This window comes from Ovis canadensis, chromosome 7 (assembly GCF_042477335.2).
Source record: "Ovis canadensis isolate MfBH-ARS-UI-01 breed Bighorn chromosome 7, ARS-UI_OviCan_v2, whole genome shotgun sequence".
In the NCBI taxonomy this organism is placed as follows: Eukaryota; Metazoa; Chordata; class Mammalia; order Artiodactyla; family Bovidae; genus Ovis; species Ovis canadensis.
Genome location: NC_091251.1, coordinates 89,978,720 through 90,001,494, shown reverse-complemented (window position 1 = coordinate 90,001,494; position 22,775 = coordinate 89,978,720). Strand labels below are relative to the sequence as shown.

The following is a 22,775-nucleotide window of genomic DNA, read 5'->3' as shown; positions in this document are numbered from 1 at the left end:
GCAAAGGACAGAAGCCTCCAAGAACTGTCCGACAGTTGTGGCCTCCCCACTCCAAATCTTGGCTCCCTGGTTATACTTGCCAGATCGGTTCACTCATCTCTCCAAACACTCTGTCCCATTGGTTCTCATTCCCTCTCTCTCCTGGCAGCTTTGGTACAGAGACCTGGGGATGGCCCATCCCTGGAAACTCCAATGACTTGTTCCTGGACAGAGAAACTACAGTGTGGTTTGATAGCTTTTCTTGTCTTTCCTTAGATTCTAGGTTTGCAGTCTACCCCCGTGTGGTGTGACTGGCAGGCCCTGAGGAACTGTTGTGCTGAGGACCCATCGACTGTCATGAACCTGATTCTGGAAGCCAAGGTACCATTTTCCCGGGTACTATTCTCCTTCCTCCTCTTTCTAGATTTGCCCCTCCTTAGCCAGTTAGGTAGACTCCTTTCCATATGTCAAGGTTCACATTTTTTTCTATAATTACATAATACTCTCTTTTCTCTCTTTTATGCGTGTGAAACTTACCAACATTCAGAGAAGTGTAAAGAATGAGACAGTTAATGCTTTTGAACCATCACCCTTGTTTTCATACGTGAAATTTCCTACACTGTCCACAGTAGGTACAGAATACATACCCAGTGCGGAACCGGTGCCTCATGAGGCATGAGCATCCTCACCTTTACTAAGATGTTACCACATTGTTCTAGCCCAGTTATTCTCCCACTCACAGTCCCTATTGCTCCATCTTCTTGGCAATTTTGGCATTGTCCAGCTTTTTACTTTCTGCCAATAAGATGGTATCTCATCATTGTTTTAATTTACATTGTCATGATTACTAACGACCTTAACTACCTTTCCATGTGTTTGTTGGACACTGAATGCAGAGTAAATTTTTTTTTTACCCTTTAAGAAGCTGCTATATATCATAGATCAAAATGTAGATGTATTTATTCAGGTGCTGACTCATCCAGGAAACCTTTATTGACCACTGTCCTAGATAGTGGTGAAACAAAAGTCATTAAGCTTAGCCTTTGCCTTTGTGCAACTCATTATTTTGGGAAGGGAGTGGACAGGGCAAGGGTGGGAGGCAATGTGAGACATATCCCTAGGTGACTGTGATATACCAAGTGACAAAAGCAAGCCCAGACTGTGGTGGTGTACAGGCAAGGCATCTAATGTAGCCTGAGAGACAAGGGAACATCCTGAAGAAGGTGGCCCCAGGCAGAGATGTGGAGAGAGCCTTCCACATGCCACCATAGAATACTCAGATGTAGCTCTGAGAATCCCACTGTCAGACTTTAATCCAGAGTTCACAAATTGGGGGTGGGGATGCAGGGAGTAACAGGGGCTGATATCAATGGAATCCAACACCAACGTGTTTATTTGGCCTGTGCAGTAGTGGTCTGCAGAATTTTTAGCTTTTCATATTGATTTCATTGCCAGCATTGGAAAATAGGGAGATTTTTCAATTAAAAAAAAAATGTTTTTGTAATTTTTTTTTCCGGCCATGCCACAAAGCATGTGAGAGATATCTTAGTTCCCTGAAGAGGAATTGAACCCATGTCCGCTGCAGTGAAAGTATGGAGTCTTAACCACTGGACCACCAAGGAAGCCCTAAAAGTTTTTTTTGAAAATTTTTAAGCTCTGGCAGCACTGGGCCTGCACAGTCATATGGCAACAGTCAGAGTAGGTTCTGTCTCCTTGGACAGTCCTCTCAGTCTTCCCCACTTCCTTAGTATCTTCCCGGCACTGACACCAAGTGTTAGTGGCTGTATGTCATCTGTTTCTTTTTTATAGTCGAGCTAAGAGGAAAAGGACATCTTTAGCTGCCTACTTGCACCGTTTTCAGAACTTACCTTGCCAATTCTAGTCCTTTATGATCCTACTTTAATCCCACAATGAAGTTCCCATCAACACTTCCCAAGCTGTCCTGGGGCTTTGGCAGATTCAGGACTGCTGAGAAAAACCAGGCAAGAGTTGAATGAGTGACAAGGCCAGAATTTTAAAGGAGTTGAAGGCATGTGTTTCCTTCCAGGAGTATGAGCTGTGTGAGGAGTGGGGCTGCCTTTATCCTATTCCAAGAGAACATTTAATCAACCTACATCAGAAGCATCTCCTCCACCTTCTAGAAAGAGGAGATCATGAAAAGGCTCTGCAGGTAAGCCTCCAATCTTCCCAGTTTTCTTTGGGGAGGGATGCGAAGGTTGGTCGAATTGGATGGCTCTGTTCCTACTGGATCCCATTCAGAGCACTCACAGTCTCAGATCTGCTCCTCCATGAGCTGGTTATAGTCACCCTGCCTGTAAGTGCCAACTCTGCATTAGGTGCCAGGTGGGCAGCTGGGTCCAAGATCCTGCTGATCCCTGGTCCTGTCAAAGTCATCATTTGTGAAGCTAAGGGGTGGTGGGAAAAAAAAATGAGTGCAGCGAAAGGGTTAATCCAAAGTGAATAAACCGAAAGGTTCGGTTCTCAAACAAAACAAGGCTGGACTGAGTTCTTCTACAGGCCTCACCTTTCTCCTTTACCTTTCTCCTGCAACAGCTTCTACAAAGAATTCCCGACCCCACCATGTGCCTTGAGGTCACAGAGCAGTCCCTCGACCAGCACCCTAGCTTGGCCACTTCTCACTTCTTGGCCAACTACCTCACCACCCACTTCTATGGAGAACTGACCGCTGACCGACACCGTGAAATCCAGGCACTGTACATGGGATCCAAGGTCAGGAGGAGAAGGGGCTGTCAGGAAAGCATGATGGTACAGCTCCCACTTCAGGACTTGCTCTTCCAGGCACCTGCCTTCCTTGACCTGTGCTATACAAAATCTTGACCCTGATAGCCCACCATATCCCTTAGAACTTAGTGTTGCCTACTGCTCTGCCTCCAAAGTGAATTTTACAGTCCTCCCAAGTTCTCTTTATGCTTTGCCTGACATCTACTATATCAAGGCTTCTAAATTCTGACTATGAATTAAAATCACCTGGACTTTCTAAAAATAGCAGTAGTTGACCCACATGCTAGAGTAATTACAACTGAACTTTTTGGGACAGGGCCTGCCTGTTTTCCAGAACAATTCTGATGTGAGGATTTAAAACTACCTACTGCTTTAAATCCTTAAAACTACTCTGTGTAAAGGAAAGGGGTCAATTGTTTTTGCAGTGGGATAACAAGTCCTTACCCTTGATGTGTAACCTAGTAGAAGAAATTATAAGCTAATTTCAGTGGAGTAGTGTTTAGGAAAAGATAAAGTCTTCTAACTCTCTGATAATGATTGTGATTGCCTGTCATGCTGTTCCCTGAGTATAGAACGCACCGCATGAATAGAACCAGAGGTGGTAGAGCCATGAACATGACCACCAGCCTACTTGCTAAGAGTTCAACCACATAAAATGACCCTAAAGAGGATACACCTGTGTTTCTTTTTTGGATGTACTGTGCCTGAGTGGAATCTTTGAAGGCTGGCCGTGATCAGAGCCAGTGAACATATTTCAAGCCCAGTGATAACAACCCCTAGGAAGAATTTAGAGTCATCATTCACCTGTAGGACCCTGGAGGTGCCAGGTTTAGTCCACCTCATATTGCTCAGTCTAGCAAAGCTTCAGAAGGACAGAATGGTGACCTTAAGGATCAGGCAGAGGTCAGTCATGCCTGGTTGGTCTAGGCTGGGGGTTAGGAGACCAGCACCTGTGAGTCAAATCCAGTCCTCTGCCTGCATTTATAAATCATGTTTTATTGAAACACAAGCATGTACACTCATTTACCAGTTGAGTAGTTGCCACAAAGACCCTTATGGCCTATAAAGTCGGAAATATTTACTATCTGAACCTTTCCAGAGAAAGTTCCCCTCATCTTGATTGCCACCTGGAGGATTTAGCCAGGAGTCCAGCCTTACTTCCTTTCTAAAAGACTCCCAGCCAGCTGGCCAAGAGCCCATTGGCCCCTTCCCACTTCCCCATGAGAATCTTGACTTCTGAAATTCATATGCTGTTTCCTTCACACTGGGGCTCTACCCCACTCCCAGGTCCTGCTGACCCTGCCCGAGCAGCACCGGGCCAGCTACTCCCACCTGTCCTCTAACCCCCTGCTCATGCTGGAGCAGCTGCTCATGAACATGAAAGTGGATTGGGCCACCGTGGCCGTGCAGACTCTGCGCCAGCTGCTGGCCGGCCAGGAGACTGGCTTCACTATGGATGAGGTGAACTCACTGCTTTCCAGATACGCAGGAAAAGCCCTGGATTTCCCATACCCTCTGCGGGAGAAACGCTCAGGTAATGGCCCGCATGCTCAGTGGGAGTTCTGCATGGAGAAGGAAATACTGTGCTCCATCCTTAGTTTTCATTTCTCCTCTTTTATGGTTTTGAGTTGATAGGCAATGGCACCCCGCTCCAGTACTCTTGCCTGGAAAATCCCATGGACGGAGGAGCCTGGTAGGCTGCAGCCCATGGGGTCGCACAGAGTTGGACACGACTGAAGCGACTTAGCAGTAGCAGCAGCAGAGAATGAGAGGATACGCTTCAGGAGAGAGAGCTCTTTTGTATAGGCGAGATCTCAGTCTTGGAGGAAGTGGCAGGCTAACCTGAATGAAATGATAGTAGATAACCGCCATGTGCATAATGACATAAAGGTTCAGAAAATAAACATGCTGAGTGGTGTCTAGCCTTGGTGCAGTGGGCTCTTAAGTGCCATCATTTTGACTTGAGGACTATTCCCAGGGTCACATCAGACGTCACTAGTATGTGAGCTGACTCAGTCTCTAATAGAATGAAGAAAATGAAATAAAATGAGGGCTCATGTTCCCAGCCATCTTTATTTTTTTTTTCTTACTCCCTACCCTCCAGGACTATCACTTAAATATCTTCCGCTTCCCTCCGGACATCTTTAGATTTCTTTTGTAAAATCCTAGTGTCTGCATTGTTCATCTCACATGCCTAACATAGTTTGTTTATTGAGGCATTTGAGAAGCATGCTTCTGGCCATCCTAGATGTCCTTCTGTCATTCTTTGCATACCTGGTAGAATCATGGGATGACAGTGAAACCAACAGGGCTTTGAACTAAATTCCTAGAAAAACAATTAAGGTTTGTTTATGGTAGAATGATCTGTCAACATTTGCCTTCCCTGCAGACTCTGTGATTCACCTCCAGGAGATTGTCAGTCAGGCTTCAGACCTCGAGACCTTGTCTAGGTCACCATCAGCCGAGTTCTCTTCTGCTACTGCTCCTGGTAAGAATGAGTTCTGAGAGTTACCCATTTTTCAGTTCAGTCTTGCCTTACTCTGACTTTCTGATTCTTTTGCTGCTTTTTTCATTTCCGGTCACAACATTCTTATTAGTTTTGTTGATCTGTTCCAGCTTTGTATATCCCAGAAAACTCCACGTATCAATGATTCTTATTACTTGCGATAGTATATCTATGAAGATTCCACAAACAATGAATTAGCAAATACTGAACCATTGCTCCTAGGAAAATTATGCTTGTATGTGTGTGTATGCTTGTTCATATTCATACGTGTATATATATATATATATGTATGTATTTGTATATACATATACACACATTTCACATACGTTATAATCCCAAACTGGAAACAGTTCATCCCAGTAGATTCTATTTTCTTTATTGTACAAAGGAGAAAAAAGAGGCTCAGAGTGTTAGAGTGACTTGCCTGAAGCCACCCCATCCACGAGTGCATATTGAGCATCTGGGATTCAGACCCTGTCCAGCCATCCCCGGAAGTGAGCTGCTCGCACTCCCTGCCGCGCTGTCCTCTACTGGCTCCCTTCTCTGGTCTGCTCTGTAAGAGAGCTGAAATAAGGAAGCAAAACATGACCTTATTCAACCGTAGATGAGAACCTGCATAATAACAAACCTGCAACTCAAATTATTCACCACTCTGTATGTGTCTACAAAAGCAATGCAAATACTGATTTTGAAGTTAAGAGTAGATTTTAACAAGTAGGCAACTTCACAAATATGGAAGCTACTAATGAGGAGGATCGCCTTGTTTAGTTGCCGTGTTCATTCTGACCCTGTCCTGCAGGTAGTTATTTATGCCTGTCACCCACACAGGGTGCAAGGTCTTTGAAGTCTCCTGCCATTTCTCGGTCACCCCTTTGCACCACCCCTCCACTCCAACCTCCTAACTTTTGCCCAATGACCTGCACTCAGAAGAGGCTCAGCAAGTGTTTGTTTTGCCAACAGTCAGGAGAACAGTCTCCTGGGGAGAGGTCAACAATCCCTCTTCTTTTGGGCACTGCTAAGCGTCACTGTGTTTCCAGTTCTCTTTTTCTGTGACCTGCCAACATCGTTCTGCTAGGTACCATACCATCCTTCTCCTTAGATGCCATAAAGCAAAGTGGCATGTTGTGGCCCAACTTTGAGAAGGAGCCATGCTTCAGGATAATCAGCAGACCTGACGGAAGGGCTCAGGTATATAGGGATATGAGCAGCTGCACAAATCTGCATAAGGCAGCCTGAGCAGCTTTGGTGTACTTAATTTTTTCTTTATTTTTTATTATAAAAAATTTCCAGTACACAAAAGTAGAGAGAATAGTGTAATGAAGTGTCACGTACCTATTAGTTGCAATATTTATCATCTGAGTTTGACCATTCTTGTTTCATCTGTACCCCTGTCCCTCTACTGGATTATTCTGAAACAGATCCTAGACATCATACCATTTTGTTCATAAATAAAACAGTGTCTTATCTCGGGAGTTCCCTGGTGGTCTAATGGTTAGGGTTCAGGGCTTTCATAGCTATGGCTTGGGTTCAGTCCCTGGTCAGCGAACTGAGATCCCACAAGCTGCATGGCATGGCCCCCCAAACCCCGCCCCCCAAAACAGTGTATATCTCTGAAAGGTAAAGACATATATAAAACAAAACCATAGCATCATTCTCATACCTAAAACCAAATTAATGATTCCTTATTATTATAAACTATCCAGTAATCTCATGAGGAATTTTTTATAATTGGTATTTCTAGAATCAAGATGTAAATAATGTCCACACATGACATTTGACTAAACTCTCTCTTAGTGACAATCTCTCTTAATCAGTAGGTTTCCGTACCATCTTTTTTCCTCTACCTCTTTTTTATTTGTGCAAGAAACTGGTTCACTTGTCCCATAGAGCTTCCCACACTCTGGATTTTGTTGACTGTCACCCTGTGGTAATTTGAGTCTCTGTCCCCTATGTTTCCAGTACCCTGTAGATAGATCTAGAAGCTCTTTGGCTAGTCTGTTTGATAGGCAGTCTTGTGCCTTCCATCAGGAAATGCACAATGCTTTTTTTCTTTAAAACACCAAGTTCAGAAACATGACATATTTATTTATCTGGCTGTGCCAGGTCTTAGTTGTGGTATGTGGCATCCAGTTCCCTGACTGAGAACTGAACCCAGGCCCCCTGCATTGGGAGCGAAGAGTCTTAGCCACTGGCCCACCAGGGAAGTCCTACACAATGCTCTTTTGGCAATCAGCCATTGATGATCATTAATTGGAGCTGTGATATCAGGAGGCTTTGTAAAATGGTACAATTCTAATTCTCTCATTCCTTTGTCATTTATCAGCTTGACTGTTAATCACCTTTTACTCTGACTTCTGGCTCTGACTCCCAGGTGTCTCCACTGTACATTCCCCAAGTCTGAGGGAGAGGAACTTCCCCCAGAGTCAGCTGCCACTGGAGTTTGTGCCCCCGGCTACACCACCTGCCAGGCACCAGTGGGTCCCAGATGAGAGTGAGAGCGTCTGCATGGTCTGCTGCAGGGAGCGCTTCACCATGGTAAGTCTTATCTGTCTCCAGCTTCACCTGCAGGAGAAATGAAAGTTCTCCCTCATGAGCTTGAGTTTATAGTCACCTCCTGTCCCCAAGAGGAGAGGGTATGTTCAGAAGGTCTAAGGCACTGGGTTTATCTTTGACCTGACCAGGATGTATTTTCTGAGTTCAGATAGAAGGTAGACCGCCCCCCACTCTTGAGTAGCCTTAAATTCTAAATCTCTGCCTTTCTTGTGAAATAAATGAAGAGGCAGAGGTGTTGCAGGAGTGACCAAACATCAGGACATCTGGTTTCCGGCTCTCATGTCTTTTGCAATAAGACAGATGACCTGGTAATGGTTTTCTGTGCTAGAGCCAGAGGACTTCAGTTCTCATCCCAGACCTACCTCTTACTTGCAATGTGACTATTAATCTTTTCATCTCAGATGCTCGCTTGTAAACTGGGGGCGATGTATTACTTGGTTCATAAACACTAACTACAGTAACACATGTTACCACACTGAGCACAGTACCTGACTGGCATAATAGCTCAGCACGTGGGAAAATGACGATGGTGTAATTTCTCTGTGTTTGTTTCCTACTCTTCTATAAAAAAGATATAAAATGTCTATCAACCTCTTATGATGAAATAAGGCAGTATTTGTAAAATACTTGAAAAAGGGACACTTCTTCATCATCATCAATACCCTGTAGAACTGCGTTCCTCATTGGCTGGGAAAGTCACTTCTCCCCCACTGCTTTTTATTCTGTCTTCAGACGTTTCCTCCACAGACAGGTAGGGCTTGTCAGAAGCTCTTGCAAAACTGTCCATGACTTGGGCATGTTTGCCCATCAAATGAAAGAGATCTTTAAATGTCAGTTTTGTGAAGGCAAGGATTAGTGTGTTCTTTCTCAACAGAGGCCCAAGCACCTGATAGTCTTAGCAAGTCACAGGTGGCTCATTCCAAGGATGAATGGATTGACAGGTTGCTCACAGGTCCGGCCATCTCACTTTCTCTTCCCTACTCCTCTTTCTCTTTCCAATGACACTCCTCAGTTCAACAGGCGTCATCACTGTCGCCGCTGTGGCCGGCTGGTGTGCAGTTCCTGCTCCACCAAGAAAATGGTAGTGGAAGGCTGCCGAGAGAACCCCACCCGCGTGTGTGACCAGTGCTATAGCTACTTCAACCAAGAGTGAGTGTCCTGTGGTGGGGCTGCTGCTGCTGTTGACCAGCGCACCCTCCCCTGGGGTCCTGACATACCTACAAGTCTCATGAGGACGAGCATCTCAAATCTGAGCAGTTACAGAAAGTTTTCTTTCACATTTGCACTGAAATGCCATTAAGTTTGCGGTGTAATGGTTGACCTTGGTCAGAGAGACATCGGAGAGGGAAAGTAGGGGAGCGTAGAAGCAGAGAGCAAGCTCGTGCCTGATGTTCTGAGATCAGGGCATGGGTTCTTTGGCCTGTCCCCTAACTGAGGCCATTGGTCTTTGCCTGCCAACACCCTCACCTCTTTAACAGCCACTCTTGCTTCAGTCGGTCTCAGCTGGACTCAAAACGACACGCTCACCTACTGAATGTTGGTGCCTCACTTACATCAGCTCTCATCAACCTCATCATTCTGGCTTGTTATCCACGACTCAAAGAGCTCCCACACTTTCCTACACACAGTTCACCTGGGGACAAATCTCAGCAACTGCTCGTGCCAGGTCAAGTGTTTTTTGCCGGCTCAGTGTCAGTTTTTCCCACTACTTCTAGCAGCAAAAGAGGGTAAAACTAAGTGCATGTGGGCATATGAGCCAAAGCAGCTATCCAAAAGCCAAATTACTTTGACTTCTTTGTGTTTTATGAACAGACTTAAATCAGTCTCAGACATGTTTGTGTTTCTTTTAACATGAAAGTTTTTAATCATTGTTTATCATGGTGATTACTGACCTGATAGAAGGGAAGATGTGCCTTGCTTATACCACAGTTTCTGTGACCCTGGCATACCACTGCCTCCCTCCTGGTGGGGGACAGGGAAATGACCCATTTATCTTTCTGCTGAGATTTGAAATGAGCAGTCAGTAAGGATTCTTTCACTCAGCAATCACTCAGCAGTAATCACTTCTCCTTGAGGAGCCCCTATTTTAGTGGGAAGACAGTCAAAACACAGACCACAGAGCCCTTTGGTAAGTGCAGTATAGAGACACACCCAGCTTAGCTCAGTGATCAGGAGGGTTTCCTAGGGGTGTGGCACTTGGCCTAAGCCTCCTTAGAGGATGAAAAGTTGGTGATAAAAGAAGTCAAAACAAAGTGTGCCCCAAAGTGGGAGTAACACCTGCAAAGTCAGAGACGGGAGAAAATGCAGGTCCTTTGAAAAGTGTAAATAGGTAGGTCATGAGCTAAGGTTCTAGACTCAGGGGCTGGCATCTGAGCTGGGAGGACCTAGGGAATGACACAATGGCTTGGAGCTTGCTCTTTGGCAGCATGGGCTGGGATTGGTTGACCAGAAGGCTCCTCATGCAGGTGATAGCCTTGGGCTCTGGCCTGTGACCTTGGGATTTAGTGGTTAGTGGCACCAGCTGAACTTGATCAAGGCCTGTGACAGTGTGGATAGGACTTTTATGGGTTGAGCAGAGGTCATGGGTGGTAGGAGATGGTCTCCAGAGACAGCCAGACCATGAGGAGCTTTGTCTGCTAACCTGCAAATGTGAAATATTTGTACCCCGAGGAGCTATTAAAGAATTTTAAGCAGATGCATAACATAATGCATCTTTTGAAAGCTTGCTATAGTTACAAAGTAGAGAATAGATTGGCAGAATCAAGGAGACCAGTTGAGAAGCTACTGCAGCGGCAATAGCATTGAGTGATGAGGGCTGTCTCTGAGACAGGGATGAGGAGAGAGATGAGGATATTCAACGAGGTATTCAGGAGATGGAATGGACAAGAAATGATGAGTCGTTGGCTGTGACAGGTGAGAGAGAGAGAAGAGTTTTGGATGATTCCCTGATAATCTCGGTGCAGTAATAGTAAATGTCAGTGCTGTATACCAAGCTCAAGGAGGAGGAGGAATTCAGTTTTCACAGGCGTTTCGCCTTTTCTTTCTCTGTTTCCAGTGTACCAGAGGAGAATCCAGGACAACCAGAAGGTAAGGCTGACTCACATGCCCTGTGTCTTCTTTTTTTTGACCATGCTGCCAGGTTTGCAAGAGCTTAGTTTCCCAACCAGGAGTTGAACCTGAGCCCTTGGAGGCGAAAGCACAGAGTCCTAACCACTGGACCGCCAGGGAGCTCCCTCCTTGTGACCTTTCCTTTCTGTGCTCAAGTTAGCCATTCCTTCAGCATATCTGCTGCAACTGACACCCTCAGTGGCAACTCAGTGCAGTAGGCTGACCAAAGAAAATTCTTGGCATTTCTATCAGGCTGTTTCCCTTAAGGTTTGTCATCATATTAACTTATCACACTGGCCCATTAGCTTCCAGCATCGAGAATGCCAGTAGCCAAACAATTGGGTCCTTAACTTTCAGGAGCTTATTTTTCTTGTTTCCCCCTAGGTACCGCTTGACCACCATCCTGCCTCCCAACGCTCCCTCCCTCCCCTTAGTCATCACTATTGGTAGTTTGGGCAGGTTGGTTTAGAGCAGCCAGTGGCTCAGCCCTCCATTTGGGAAGCATGTACCTTTCAGGGCTTCTCACATGAAGCAACAGGGTTGTATGGCAGATATTGCAACACTCATCCCGTGTCTGTGCCTGGAGAAGAAAGTTCGAGGTATCCAAGGTGATCTCCTGAAGGAAATACAAGGGACCAAAAGGAAAGAAAGAGCCCTAAGATAGCAGGCAGGGATCTGCCAACAGCTCATGCTGCCCACTGGCTGGGCTAACTGGGCTGCTGCCAATGAATGACACACGGATGGTATTTGTCTTCTCAGCCCCTGACAGCTCCAAGAGCGAAAGCCCTCCCTATTCAGCTGTGGTGAGAGTCCCCAAAGCAGCAGAGGTGGAATGGATTTTGGATCTGAACGAGGAGGAAAATGAGCTGGTGCGGAGTGAATTTTACTATGAGCAGGTAATAGCGATAAAATAGATAGTCATTTGAGTTTCTTTATGATGTGTAGTCTGGAGAAGGAAATAGCAGCCCACTCCAGTATTCTTGCCCGGAGAATCCCCATGGACAGAGGAGACTGGCAGGCTACAATCCACAGGGTCACCAAGAGTCAGACATGACTGATCAGCTGAAAATACATGCACACATGGTGTGTAGTCACATAGCAGGAAATGCAGAGTTGGGCAAACACAGGCTGGTCTTCACTTGCTCGCAGTGTAATCACATGGGAGCTAAGGCAAGGAAACCAGTTAAAGGCACGAAATGAGCAACAGCTTGAGAAATACACAAGAGGAAATCAGGAAAGCCTTCGTGACATTTAAGATGAGCTTTGGAAGTACGGTAGGAGTTTGACAAGCAGAAGTTTGGGTGTCATGAGGGGAGTGAGGATAGGGGAAAGACAGAGTTCCAAACTGGAACATCCAACCAAAGACACGGTGTCCAAAATAGTTGGGGAGTTAGAAGTGGTTTAATTTGGAGGAAACATGGGGTGTTAATAGAGGTAAGGTTGAAATGGGCTATTTATGTGTAGGGCCTTACACTCTGCAGTGAGATATATGTACCTGGTAGACGTGAGGGGCCATGGAATATGCTTTAGGAATATTAATTTTAGCAGCGCTGTGTCCAGTGGCTTGAAGCAGAGACCTCTCCAGGTAGCTAAACAAGCAAGTCAACTGTTGTCCAAACCAGCATTAAAGAGTACCTGAACTCCTAGTAAACTGGAAAAGAAGGGCCCCTCTGGACATTCCCAGGCAGTAGGTGGCACGTGGACACAGCTGCCTTCTTCCCAGTCAGGTGACAAAACCTAGCAGCCAGAGTATGACTTACAACTTCTGAAATGGGTTTAGTTCCACTTCTGCTCTGTGGGAGTTTGGCTTCTTCCACCTGAGGTTTCCAAGCTTCCTGGAATGGGTAGAATTCCTGCCTCCCCAGCTCCCTTTGAAGACTGACCTGGCCCCTGAACTCACGGAGTGCCTCTCTTCTCTTCCACTCGGGCCAGGCCCCCAGCGCCTCCCTGTGCATTGCCATCCTGAATCTGCACGAGGACAGCGTGGCCTGCGGCCACCAGCTGATCGAGCACTGCTGCCGGCTGTCGCAGGGGCTCACCAACCCCGAGGTGGATGCGGGGCTGCTCACGGACATCATGAAGCAGCTGCTCTTCAGCGCCAAGATGATGTTCGTCAAGGCAGGCCAGAGCCAGGACCTGGCGCTTTGTGACAGGTAAGCGGAAGTGAGTCCCTGTTCCTTTACCTGGTGATCATGAGATGTGAGTTCCATCCCTGGGTCAAACTCCCCTGGAGATGGAAGTGGCAACCCACTCCAGTATTCTGGCCTGGCAGGCTATAGTCCATGGGATCGCCGAAGAGTCAGACCCAACTTAGCAACTAAACAACATGTTTATCCAGCTGTTTTTTCTGATCCCACTGTGAGTTTTCACCTCCCCATCCTCTGACAAGACATGTTGAACTGTTTTGCATCCCATCTGACGCTGGCGAAATGCTGTCACCAGACCACAAGCCGTCCCCCTCACCCTCCCGTGACAGTTCTTCCCTTTCCCTGAGGGGTCCTCAAGGAAGGTTCTCTAGCTGTACCCAGTCTGAAACAAAGACTGGGTAATTTGTAATTAAAATTAATTTAGGGGAACACCTTTAGTCCCCGTGGAACTTTCTGGCTTTTAAAGAAAATGTGTCCTGGGACTTCCCTGGCTGTACAGTGGTGAAGACTCTGATCTTCCACCACAGAGGGTGCAGGTGTGAGTCCTGGTTGGAGAACTAAGATCCTGCATGCTGCTCAGTGCAACCAAAAATTAAAAAAAAAAAAAAAGACAAGGAAAATGTATCCTTAGCCCTAGTCTTGACCAAATTGAGACTGTGGCCTCAGGGAGTTGTGGATGACAGATCTTTGAAGCACACTGTGGACTGGTCTGTCCCTGAATCCCAGGGAGAAACGTGAGTCATAAAATAGAAGTCTCTGTGGAAAGGGGAGGATTCTGCCCCAGGCCCCTGCACAACCTGCTCTGCCTCCATTAACCTGATATTGAAAACTCCCAATTCCCAGCTTACCCACCCAAATGTGTGACTCATGCAGTATGTTCCCAGCACTCAGTCCTACCCAGATTTCAGAGCAGAGAGCATAATTTTCTTTGACGTGTCAGTGCTTCAGGCACTTGCCCAGAGTACCAGCCTGCACACTCACCAGATCACAGAGAGTGCAGTGATGCTCAGCTTCACCACTTCCCAGAGCTCTGTAACTTTAGATGACTCTGGGCCTCAGTTTCCTTCTCTGGAAAATGGGGATAATAATGATATTTATTCCATACGGCTGTTATAAGGATAAAGTGTGAGTACTATAACCATATAAAGGGCTAAGAACTGAGCCTGTGTACTCCAAAAATGTCAGTTTTATTCTTATTAACAAACACCTGAAGGTTGAGAAAGGCAGAAAGAAATGGGACAGAAAGTGGAAGGAAATATATAGGAGTTAATTTTACTCCTTGATCAAGAGACAAAGGTTTCTATCAGTTGACAAAAAAAGAGGAATATAATATGTTAAATACAGTTTTTTAAATAACCATATAAAGAACCAAAACATCAGAAATGGGGGAGAAGAGAAGGAAAGAACAGAAACCATTCCATATAGCAAAAGGTAGTTAATGGCAAAAATCTCGAGATGTCTGAAATACAATCTTATTAAGAGAAAAAAGATACTCAGATTATGGGGAGGCAGAGCAGATTTAATAAGTCCTAAACTTCCTTCAAAATCCAGTACAGATGGAGGCAATATCTACTTTGGACTAAGTAAGCAGAAATTAAGGAGGTCCTTGCTTCAGTAGGATTCTCATCCACCCCCAGGTGTCATGGGCTTCTTGGACACGTAAAAGCAGTGGTTTCAAATTGCACATTCTTTCTGCCCAACCCTGGAATCCTCACATTAGCTGCACTTGTACCCAGTTGCTGACAACAGTAGATTCATCTCTCAGGTATTGAAAACTCCTGGTTTGCAGAGTATCTTTCCACGGTTTTAAATACCATCTTCCAGTACACAAATTGTTGTCGTTCAGTTGCTAAGCTATGTCCAACTTTTTGCAACCCCATGGACTGCAGCATGCCAGACTTCCCTGTCCTTCACTATCTCCCGTAGTTTGCTCAGACTCCTGTCCTTTGAGTTGACGATGCCATCAAACCATCTCATCTTCTGTCACCCCCTTCTCCTCCTGCCTTCAGTCTTTCCCAGTACCAGCGTCTTTTCCAATGAGTCATCTCTTCGCATCAGGTGGCCAAAGTATTGGAGCTTCAGCTTCAGTATCAGCCTTTCCAATGAGTATTGATTTCCTTTCAGATTGACTGGTTTGATTTCCTTGCAGTCCAAGGGACCCTCAAGAGTCTGTAGACAAATAATGTTTGAAATCAGAAGCTTAAACCACCTATTACACACACGTATCTAGTACCTGATGATACCAAACTTGCTTTTACACACTGTACTGTCCCCTGCCCTACCCCCACTAGTTGAGACTCACTCGTGGGCTAAATCCCTTTCCAAGGAAATCAGTGGACAAGGAGGGGATCCGTGGAGGGGTTTTGATAGAATCTGATACAAGAGTCAAGAACCTTGAGTGTAGGCCTGTCTTGGGTGGGACCACACAGAATGATCCCAGACAGCTTTCTGGAGTCTGTGTTTAAAAGGTTTTTGCAATCACCAGATATCAAGAAGATCAGAGGCAGCAGTCCTAGTAACAGTATCCATCCTTGACCCAGATAGAGGATGTCAAGTCCAGGGCACTAGAATCCAAGTGAAAGGCCAGGAGGCCCCTGCCCAGCAGCACTCCAGAGGATGGTAGTGCTGTGACCTCCATACTGACTGGAGGTGCAGACCCCTGATACAGTCTGTATGCGCTCTCCCAAATACGCTTCCAGAGAACCAAAAAGCAGTGGGTAGCCTGTGAGCTCCTAACATTCAGTGTAAAGGCCTTGCCTCAAATAGACCTGAGTGTCCCAGAACGTCCCTACTCCACGTATTGATAGCTGACATTTAATGAGTTCCTGAAAGCTTCCCTGGGGGGCTTCCCTGGTGGCTCAGATGGTGAAGAATCTGCCTGCAGTGCAGGAGACCTGGGTTCGATCCCTAGGTTGGGAAGATCCCTTGGAGAAGGAAATGGCAACCCACTCCAGTATTCTTGGCCTGGAGAATTCCATGGACAGAGAAACCTGGCAGGCTACAGTCCATAGGGTCACAAACAGCTGATCAATTAACACTACATCTACCACAATCTACTGCAAAGCTCCAGATACCATCCTAAGTCTTTTCCTTCAGTTATTTCATTTTATCCTTAAAACTCCCTGTTATATCCATTTCACAGATGAGTAGATTGAGGCAGAGAAAGGTTAGCTAACTTGCCTGAGATCATAGAGACACCAAGTGATAGAGCTAAGTATCAGAAAGTCTGAATCCAGAGCCTGTTCGCCCATGTACCTCCCAGTTCTCATGATCCCATTTCACATTAAAAATGAAGTAGGAAACCTTTAAGCAGCATCTGTTCCTGGGAGGACCCTGGGGAGCCTCACTGCCATGCCCTTTTCCTCCTGGTAGCTACATCAGCAAGGTCGATGTGCTGAATATTTTAGTCGCTGCCGCCTATCGCCACGTGCCATCTCTGGATCAGATCTTGCAACCGGCTGCGGTAACCAGGCTCAGGAACCAGCTCTTGGAAGCTGAGTACTACCAACTGGGTGTTGAGGTGAGGCACAGAGCTGATGTCTGCCCAATGAGTTATTTCCTCCACTTTTCCTTGGCCATGGAAAGTGTCTAGGGCATGACCAGTTTGCCAGTGTGGGAGTCATAGCAGGTGGGGTGGGGTGGGATGGGGGAGATGATTGACAACAAGGGGATAGAATCAGTCTTTGGGACCCTCAGGCCTGGCTGCAAGTCCTTTCCCCTAAAAGGAGTGGTTTTTCCTCCAGGTCTCCACAAAGACTGGCCTTGATACCACCGGGGCATGGCATGCTTGGGGCATGGCCTGCCTCAAAGCTGGGAACCTCACTGCCGCACGAGAGAAGTTCAGCCGCTGCCTGAAGCCCCCTTTCGACCTCAATCAGCTGAGTCATGGCTCAAGACTGGTACAGGAGGTGGTCGAGTACCTGGAGTCCACAGCGAGGCCACTCCTATCTGTGGTAAGAGCGCAGCAGGTAGAAGCTGGGCTCGGGGACAGCGAGGCCCCAGAGCAGTAACGGCCTGGGAAGAAGATGCCCTTCCGTCCCAATGACAATGCAGCCCTGACCCAGAGCTGTCCGGTTTGGATTTCCTTCTTTCCAGTGTATGTGGTTGCTTTTCCAAGAAAGTCACCTAGTCATGTCCTCCTGTTCGTGACCCATGGACCTGCTGCACGCCAGGCTTTCCTGTCCCTCACCATCTATGTGATTAGATAAGTCATAAAGAGTCAAATTTCCAACAACAAAAAAGAATTATTTTAAAGGCATGAAAATCCCATATAATCCCATATCCAGACTTAAGCCATATTTAGATTTTGGCGACTTTTCTTTGTTATAGTTTTGAATTAAATTGCTGCTGTACAGCATATAGGGTTCCACAGGTGGCACTAGTGGTAAAGAACCTGCCTGCCAATGCAGGAGATGCGGGTTCAATTCCTGGAGGGTAGATCTTTTGAAGATCCCCTGGAGGAGGGCATGGCAAGCCACTCCAGTATTCTTGCCTACAGAATCCCCCATGGACAGAGGAGTCTGGCAGGCTACAATCCATAGGGTCGCAAAGAGTCAGACACGACCGAAGTGACTTAGCACAGCATGGCATACAGTTTATAACGTGTAGAATTTTATATCCTGCCTGTTTTCTACCCTTAAAACTATATGAGAGAGCATTTTCCCATATTGTTAAGTGTTTTTTGAAAGCAGTGTTTCCAGAGGCTGCTGAGAACTCTCTGGGTCCCTCGTTCCGTCTCACTCTGTCCTCTCTTGGTAGCAAGATGATGATTTCTTGGCCACCTTGAAAGAGCTGGAAGCAACCCTCCGGACCCAGAGCCTCTCTCTGGAAGTGATTCCTGAAGGGAAGACTCTGAACAACACCTACTACCAAGAATGCCTCTTCTACCTGCATAGCTACAGCACCCACCTGGCCATCATCAGCTTCTACATGAGGCACAGCTGCCTGCGGGAAGCCCTGCTGCACCTGCTCCACACGGTGGGCCCCCTCAGACACCCTCGCACGGCAGTGCCTGCCTTGCCCACCTGGCTTGGCCTACCCAGCTTTCAGGGGGCAATAACCCCCCCTTAACGCTACCCCAGGGTTCAGCTGTAGGATCATGTCAGGCAGAGTCAAGTCCAAATGCCACATTCTAGGGATTTCCCTGGTGGTCCAGTGGTTGGAACTCTGCACTTTCACTGCCGAGGACCCAGGTTCAATCCCTGGTCAGGGAACTAGGATCCTGTGAGTCGTGAAAGTGAAGTCGCTCAATCATGTCCGATTCTTTGCAATCCCATGGACTGTAGTCTACCAGGCTCCTCTGTCCATGGGATTTTCCAGGCAGGAGTACTGGAGTGGGTTGCCATTTCCTTCTCCAGAGGATCTTCCTGACCCAGGGATCAAACCCAGGTCTCCTGCATTGTAGGCAGACGCTTTACCCTCTGAGCCACCAGGGAAGTGAGTTGTGTGGCACAACCAAAAAAAAAAAAACCACACAAAGGCAAATTCTCTCCACACAAATCATGTTTGGATGAGCATGCAGAAGTCTTAACCTGGATCCCAGATCGCCCTTCTCACTGGCAATGACACATTTCATCCCTTCTCCCAGAACATACAGCAGAACTAAATAATAGCTGAGAATGTGGGCTCTGGAATGAGATGCTTAGTATGAGTGGTGTGACCTTGGGCAAATTGGTTAACTTCTCTCTGTTTCCACACACTTCCCACCTGCCCTGGACTATGTCCTGCTGCTGACCAAACCGCACATCCACTCAGAGTTGTCACCACAAAGGCCAGGAAGCACCCTTGGCACAGATCCTAAGTTTGGGCCCCAGGCATCTCACGGGAGGAGAGTATGCTCTCCTTTCTTCCTCTGACATCCTCTGCTCTCCTCTCACAGGATGCAAAGGTGAAGTGTGTTATTTCCTTGGAGCCATTGTTAAGCCAAGTCAGAACTCCATTTCACCATGACTCTTTGGCCTTCTCTTTTTTTTATCTGAATGTCCCATGAAGTTTTTTTGAGGAAAAACTGATTCATACCAAATGTCATATAAAATTAAAGAAACCTGAGTTTTACTTTAATTTTAATCGGCTGCCCTCATCCAAAATGGTAGCCAATGAAAGTTTACAAATGGACATACCTTCTCAGATATCTTCAAGTGAGTCAGCAGTACAGAGTCCTGGTAACCCCACCCTTACAGGATGTTGGAGACGCAGGTTTGATCCCTGGGTCAGGAAGATCCCCTGGAGAAGGAAATAGCAACCCACTCCAGTTTTCTTGCCTGAAGAATCCCATGGACAGAGGAGCCTGGCAGTTTACAGTCCATGGGGCCGCAAAGAGTCGGACACGAATGAGCGCACACACACACACAGGACACAAAAGGGAAATGTTTTCACTGCTGCCTTAGCTACTGTGTCTTAACTGGGTGTCAAGAATATTGTAAAAGTTATATTATTTGGTCTTCAACTGCTAATTGCTTCTGTTTGCTCAGTTTCCAAATGAGTTTTGAGATAAAGCTGCTTTACCTCACCCAGTTCTGTTTCTTCTGATGACCAGTCCAGAGAGTTAAGCTGCTTACTTACTTATCTTGGTAAAAGCTGACGACAGCTTTGCCCCTGCTGCTTCTGTCTGTCTCCTGTAATCACAGCTACCCTTGAGGTGGACTATCTTACCTTCTCAAGCAGGTGGAGACAAACAGGAAAAAATAACACATTGTGAGAACTACAGCTGAATGCCTGGAGCATGGATGCCCATTCCCTGTCTTTCATCCCTGAGAGAGCTTTCTAAAACATAGTACATGTTATTTATGGTATTCGTAATTCGTGTGATTCCTCTCTCTAAAAGGCCTTTGGTGGATCCCCAAGGCTGTAAGATGACATCCACATTCTTTATCATGAATACAGAACACAATAGGATCAGGTCCCCTTATTTCTCTATTTCTCTTATTTTTACCACAAATCCTATCTATGGTCTGTATTCCAGACTTGCCAGATTGCTTAAATTCTCCTAATGGTACCACGCCCTTTCTTAGCTCCAGGAGTCTGCATTGCTGTCTCCCCTCCCTAGGATGCCCTGCCCCTCCTTGTTTTCTTGGAGAACTCCTGTTTGTCCTTCTAGACCCTCTCTGTTGAGCATTCACCTCTTCCTATATATCACGTCTGTGTCTAGAACCTAGGTTTCTTATTGCTTTTATCCCAGTGGTTTGCAGCTGTTTCTTTACAATTGTGTCTTCCCGTCTGGACCGAGAAGGCCCTTACTTCCCTTACCTGCTATCTTCAGGCACCTGTCCTAATGCCAGTGAATGAGTGGATGAAATGAAAGTTCTTAAGGGGTTGCTCTTCTGAGATATTCTACCTTTCCAGTGCAGCTGATCTCCCTACTTCTTAAAGTGTGTCCTACAACTTTTAGGTTAGGTCTGAGTGTTCAGGAAGAGCCAAAATGGGGAAAGAAGCCACTCACCCACTGTGGATGTTCTAAACCCCAGATCCTCTCCACTTCTAAACAGCTTGTGCCCAGTGCTTCAAGGCCAACATGGTTGTACTGCCCTAAGTTTATAGCTATCCTTCACTTCTCATCACTTACTCATAATCTAAAGTCGAAATGGCCAAATGATTTTCTTTTCTATGACTATCCAATGGGGGGTATGATTCAGGGTCTCTGAAACACAAATGAACTTCAGAATTGAGTAGATCAGTGAGTGTGTACACTTTCCTGATGAGATCCATGATATTTTTCATTTATTCATTCACCCAAAAAATAGTTATTAAGTAGCTGAGGACTATTCTCGGCACCAGAAGTACAACAGTGAAGAAAAAAAAAAAGGCAAACCAAAAAAATCTATTTTTATAAAACTTACATTATACTAGGGAGAGAGGCAATAAACAAGATAAATAAAATATATAGTGTAGGTGACAAGTAATAAGAATAAAGTAGGGGAGAGGGAAGAGGTGAATTGTATGATTGTAGATAGGATGTCTGGACAGGTGACATCTGAATGAAGGCTTAAAGTAGGTGGGGGATGAACCTGCAGATTGTGGAGGAAGCACGGTCCAGGTGGAGGGAGTCACACGGGCAAAGGCCAGGGTGGCTTAAGCAGAGTGAGCTGGGGAAAAGGTGGTAGCAAGTAAGGTCAGAAACCTAATAGGGCCCAGATCATGTAGGGCCTTGCAGACATTATGAGGACTTGAGCTTTGTGCTGCATGAGAAGGAAAATCTTTGGAAGATTTTGAGCAGAGAAGCAATATGATCTAACTTACGTTTTAACCAAATCACTTGGGTTGATTGATGTTAGTCAAAAAAGAGGCAGGAGGTAAAAGAGGTAGACCAGGGAGAAGGCCATTGGGGTCATTCAGGCAAGTGGTACCCATGACACGGACCAGGGTAGTACATGGAGGTGGTGAGAAGTGGTCAATTACATATAGATTCTGTGTATAGTTGAGGTGGCACCAATAGAATTTGGTAATGACTTCTATGTTGCAAGGTAAGAAAAAGATGGTAAAGGCTTTTGGCCTGAACAAATAGAAGCATAAAATTGCCATCTGAGAAAGGGAAGACTGCAGAAAGAGCAGATTGAGGAGAAACAATCAGGAGTACAGTTTTATATCAGTATGTATTGTTCTCTTGATACCCAAGATGACTTTTTGGGTCGGCAGTTGAATATAATTTAGATACACAGTTCTGGAGTTCAGGAAGAATAAACAGGCTAGAAATAGAGATTTAGACATAATCAGCAAATAGCTAGATTTAGAGCTCTGAGACTTATAAAATCAAAAGAGTGAGTAAAAAAAGAGAAGAGGATCCTCCTAAGCTCCCCAGGGCTTAGGAGGAATCAACAAAAGAGATAGAGAAGGACTAGCCAGAGAAATAGAATGAAAACCTGGCAGGGATGGTATCCTGGGAGCCAAATAAAGACAGTTTTTCAAGGAGCAAGCCACCAGCTATCAGCAGCTATTGACAGGATAGATAGAAAATAAGGACTAAGAGTTTTGCATTTAACAAAGTAGAGGTCTTTGGTGACCTAAGGGGCAGTTGCAGTGGAGTTGTAGGTATAAAAGCTGGATGAGAGTGACTTCAAGAGACAATCATAGGAGAGGAATTAGAGACAGGGGGTGTAGATAATTCCATCAAGGAGCTCTTCTGTACAGAGAAGGAGAGAAGTCACTGAGTGGGATTCTCAAAGGGATCCATCTGTGATGCACAAAAAAAGGTTAAGTAGCATCCCTATAGAAGAATGCTGAGGGACGTGAGTGGAAGGAAACTCAGAATGGACCCTAAGCAGTGCCAGAACAAGACTCAAGACTTCTGACTTGTTGCTTTGCCCTACTCCAGGAGAGTCCCCCAGAAGTCTTCATAGAAGGCATTTTCCAACCAAGCTATAAAAGTGGGAAACTACACGATTTAGAAAACCTCCTAGAATCTATTGACTCATCCTTGGAAAGCTGGGGAAAGTACTTGATTGCCGCCTGCCAGCATTTACAGAAGAAGAACTACTACCACATCCTGTATGAGCTGCAGCAGTTTATGAAGGTAACAGCAGCCCCATCCTGCCTGCTACCTCTGTCCCTGCAGCCTTGCCACAAGGTGGGTCTGCGCAGGATAAGGGAATAAGACTGTCACTTGGCCCCTAGCCTTGCTCCTTGACTCAGCAACAACAAATCCATGTTGCTCTGAGGCATTCTCACGTAATAGGATTTCCATTCTCATCCCAAAGAGGCAAACTTTAATCTTGTCAGTAATGGCATTCTTCAGAATTCAGGAAATA

General features: G+C 46.0%; 1 protein-coding gene and 1 non-coding gene across 3 annotated transcripts in view; both read left to right on the top strand.

Annotated features, from left to right (window-relative positions):
• ZFYVE26 (zinc finger FYVE-type containing 26) overlaps positions 1–22,775 on the top strand; it is a 67,249-nt gene that overhangs the window by 35,597 nt on the left and 8,877 nt on the right. Inside the window, exons 23-36 of one of the 2 annotated variants that reach the window (XM_069596885.1) lie at positions 256–360; positions 2,027–2,149; positions 2,533–2,709; positions 4,009–4,255; positions 5,111–5,209; positions 7,599–7,762; positions 8,793–8,929; positions 10,836–10,867; positions 11,648–11,784; positions 12,821–13,041; positions 16,408–16,555; positions 16,779–16,988; positions 17,794–18,012; positions 22,343–22,540. In XM_069596885.1, the coding sequence (XP_069452986.1) occupies positions 256–360; positions 2,027–2,149; positions 2,533–2,709; positions 4,009–4,255; positions 5,111–5,209; positions 7,599–7,762; positions 8,793–8,929; positions 10,836–10,867; positions 11,648–11,784; positions 12,821–13,041; positions 16,408–16,555; positions 16,779–16,988; positions 17,794–18,012; positions 22,343–22,540 (2,217 nt within the window). The remainder of the gene's footprint in view (positions 1–255; positions 361–2,026; positions 2,150–2,532; positions 2,710–4,008; positions 4,256–5,110; positions 5,210–7,598; positions 7,763–8,792; positions 8,930–10,835; positions 10,868–11,647; positions 11,785–12,820; positions 13,042–16,407; positions 16,556–16,778; positions 16,989–17,793; positions 18,013–22,342; positions 22,541–22,775) is intronic. The other variant, XM_069596887.1, reaches the window with a different exon arrangement.
• TRNAE-UUC (transfer RNA glutamic acid (anticodon UUC)) lies at positions 18,176–18,248 on the top strand. Its single transcript has one exon. It is a non-coding gene; the product is annotated as a tRNA-Glu (tRNA).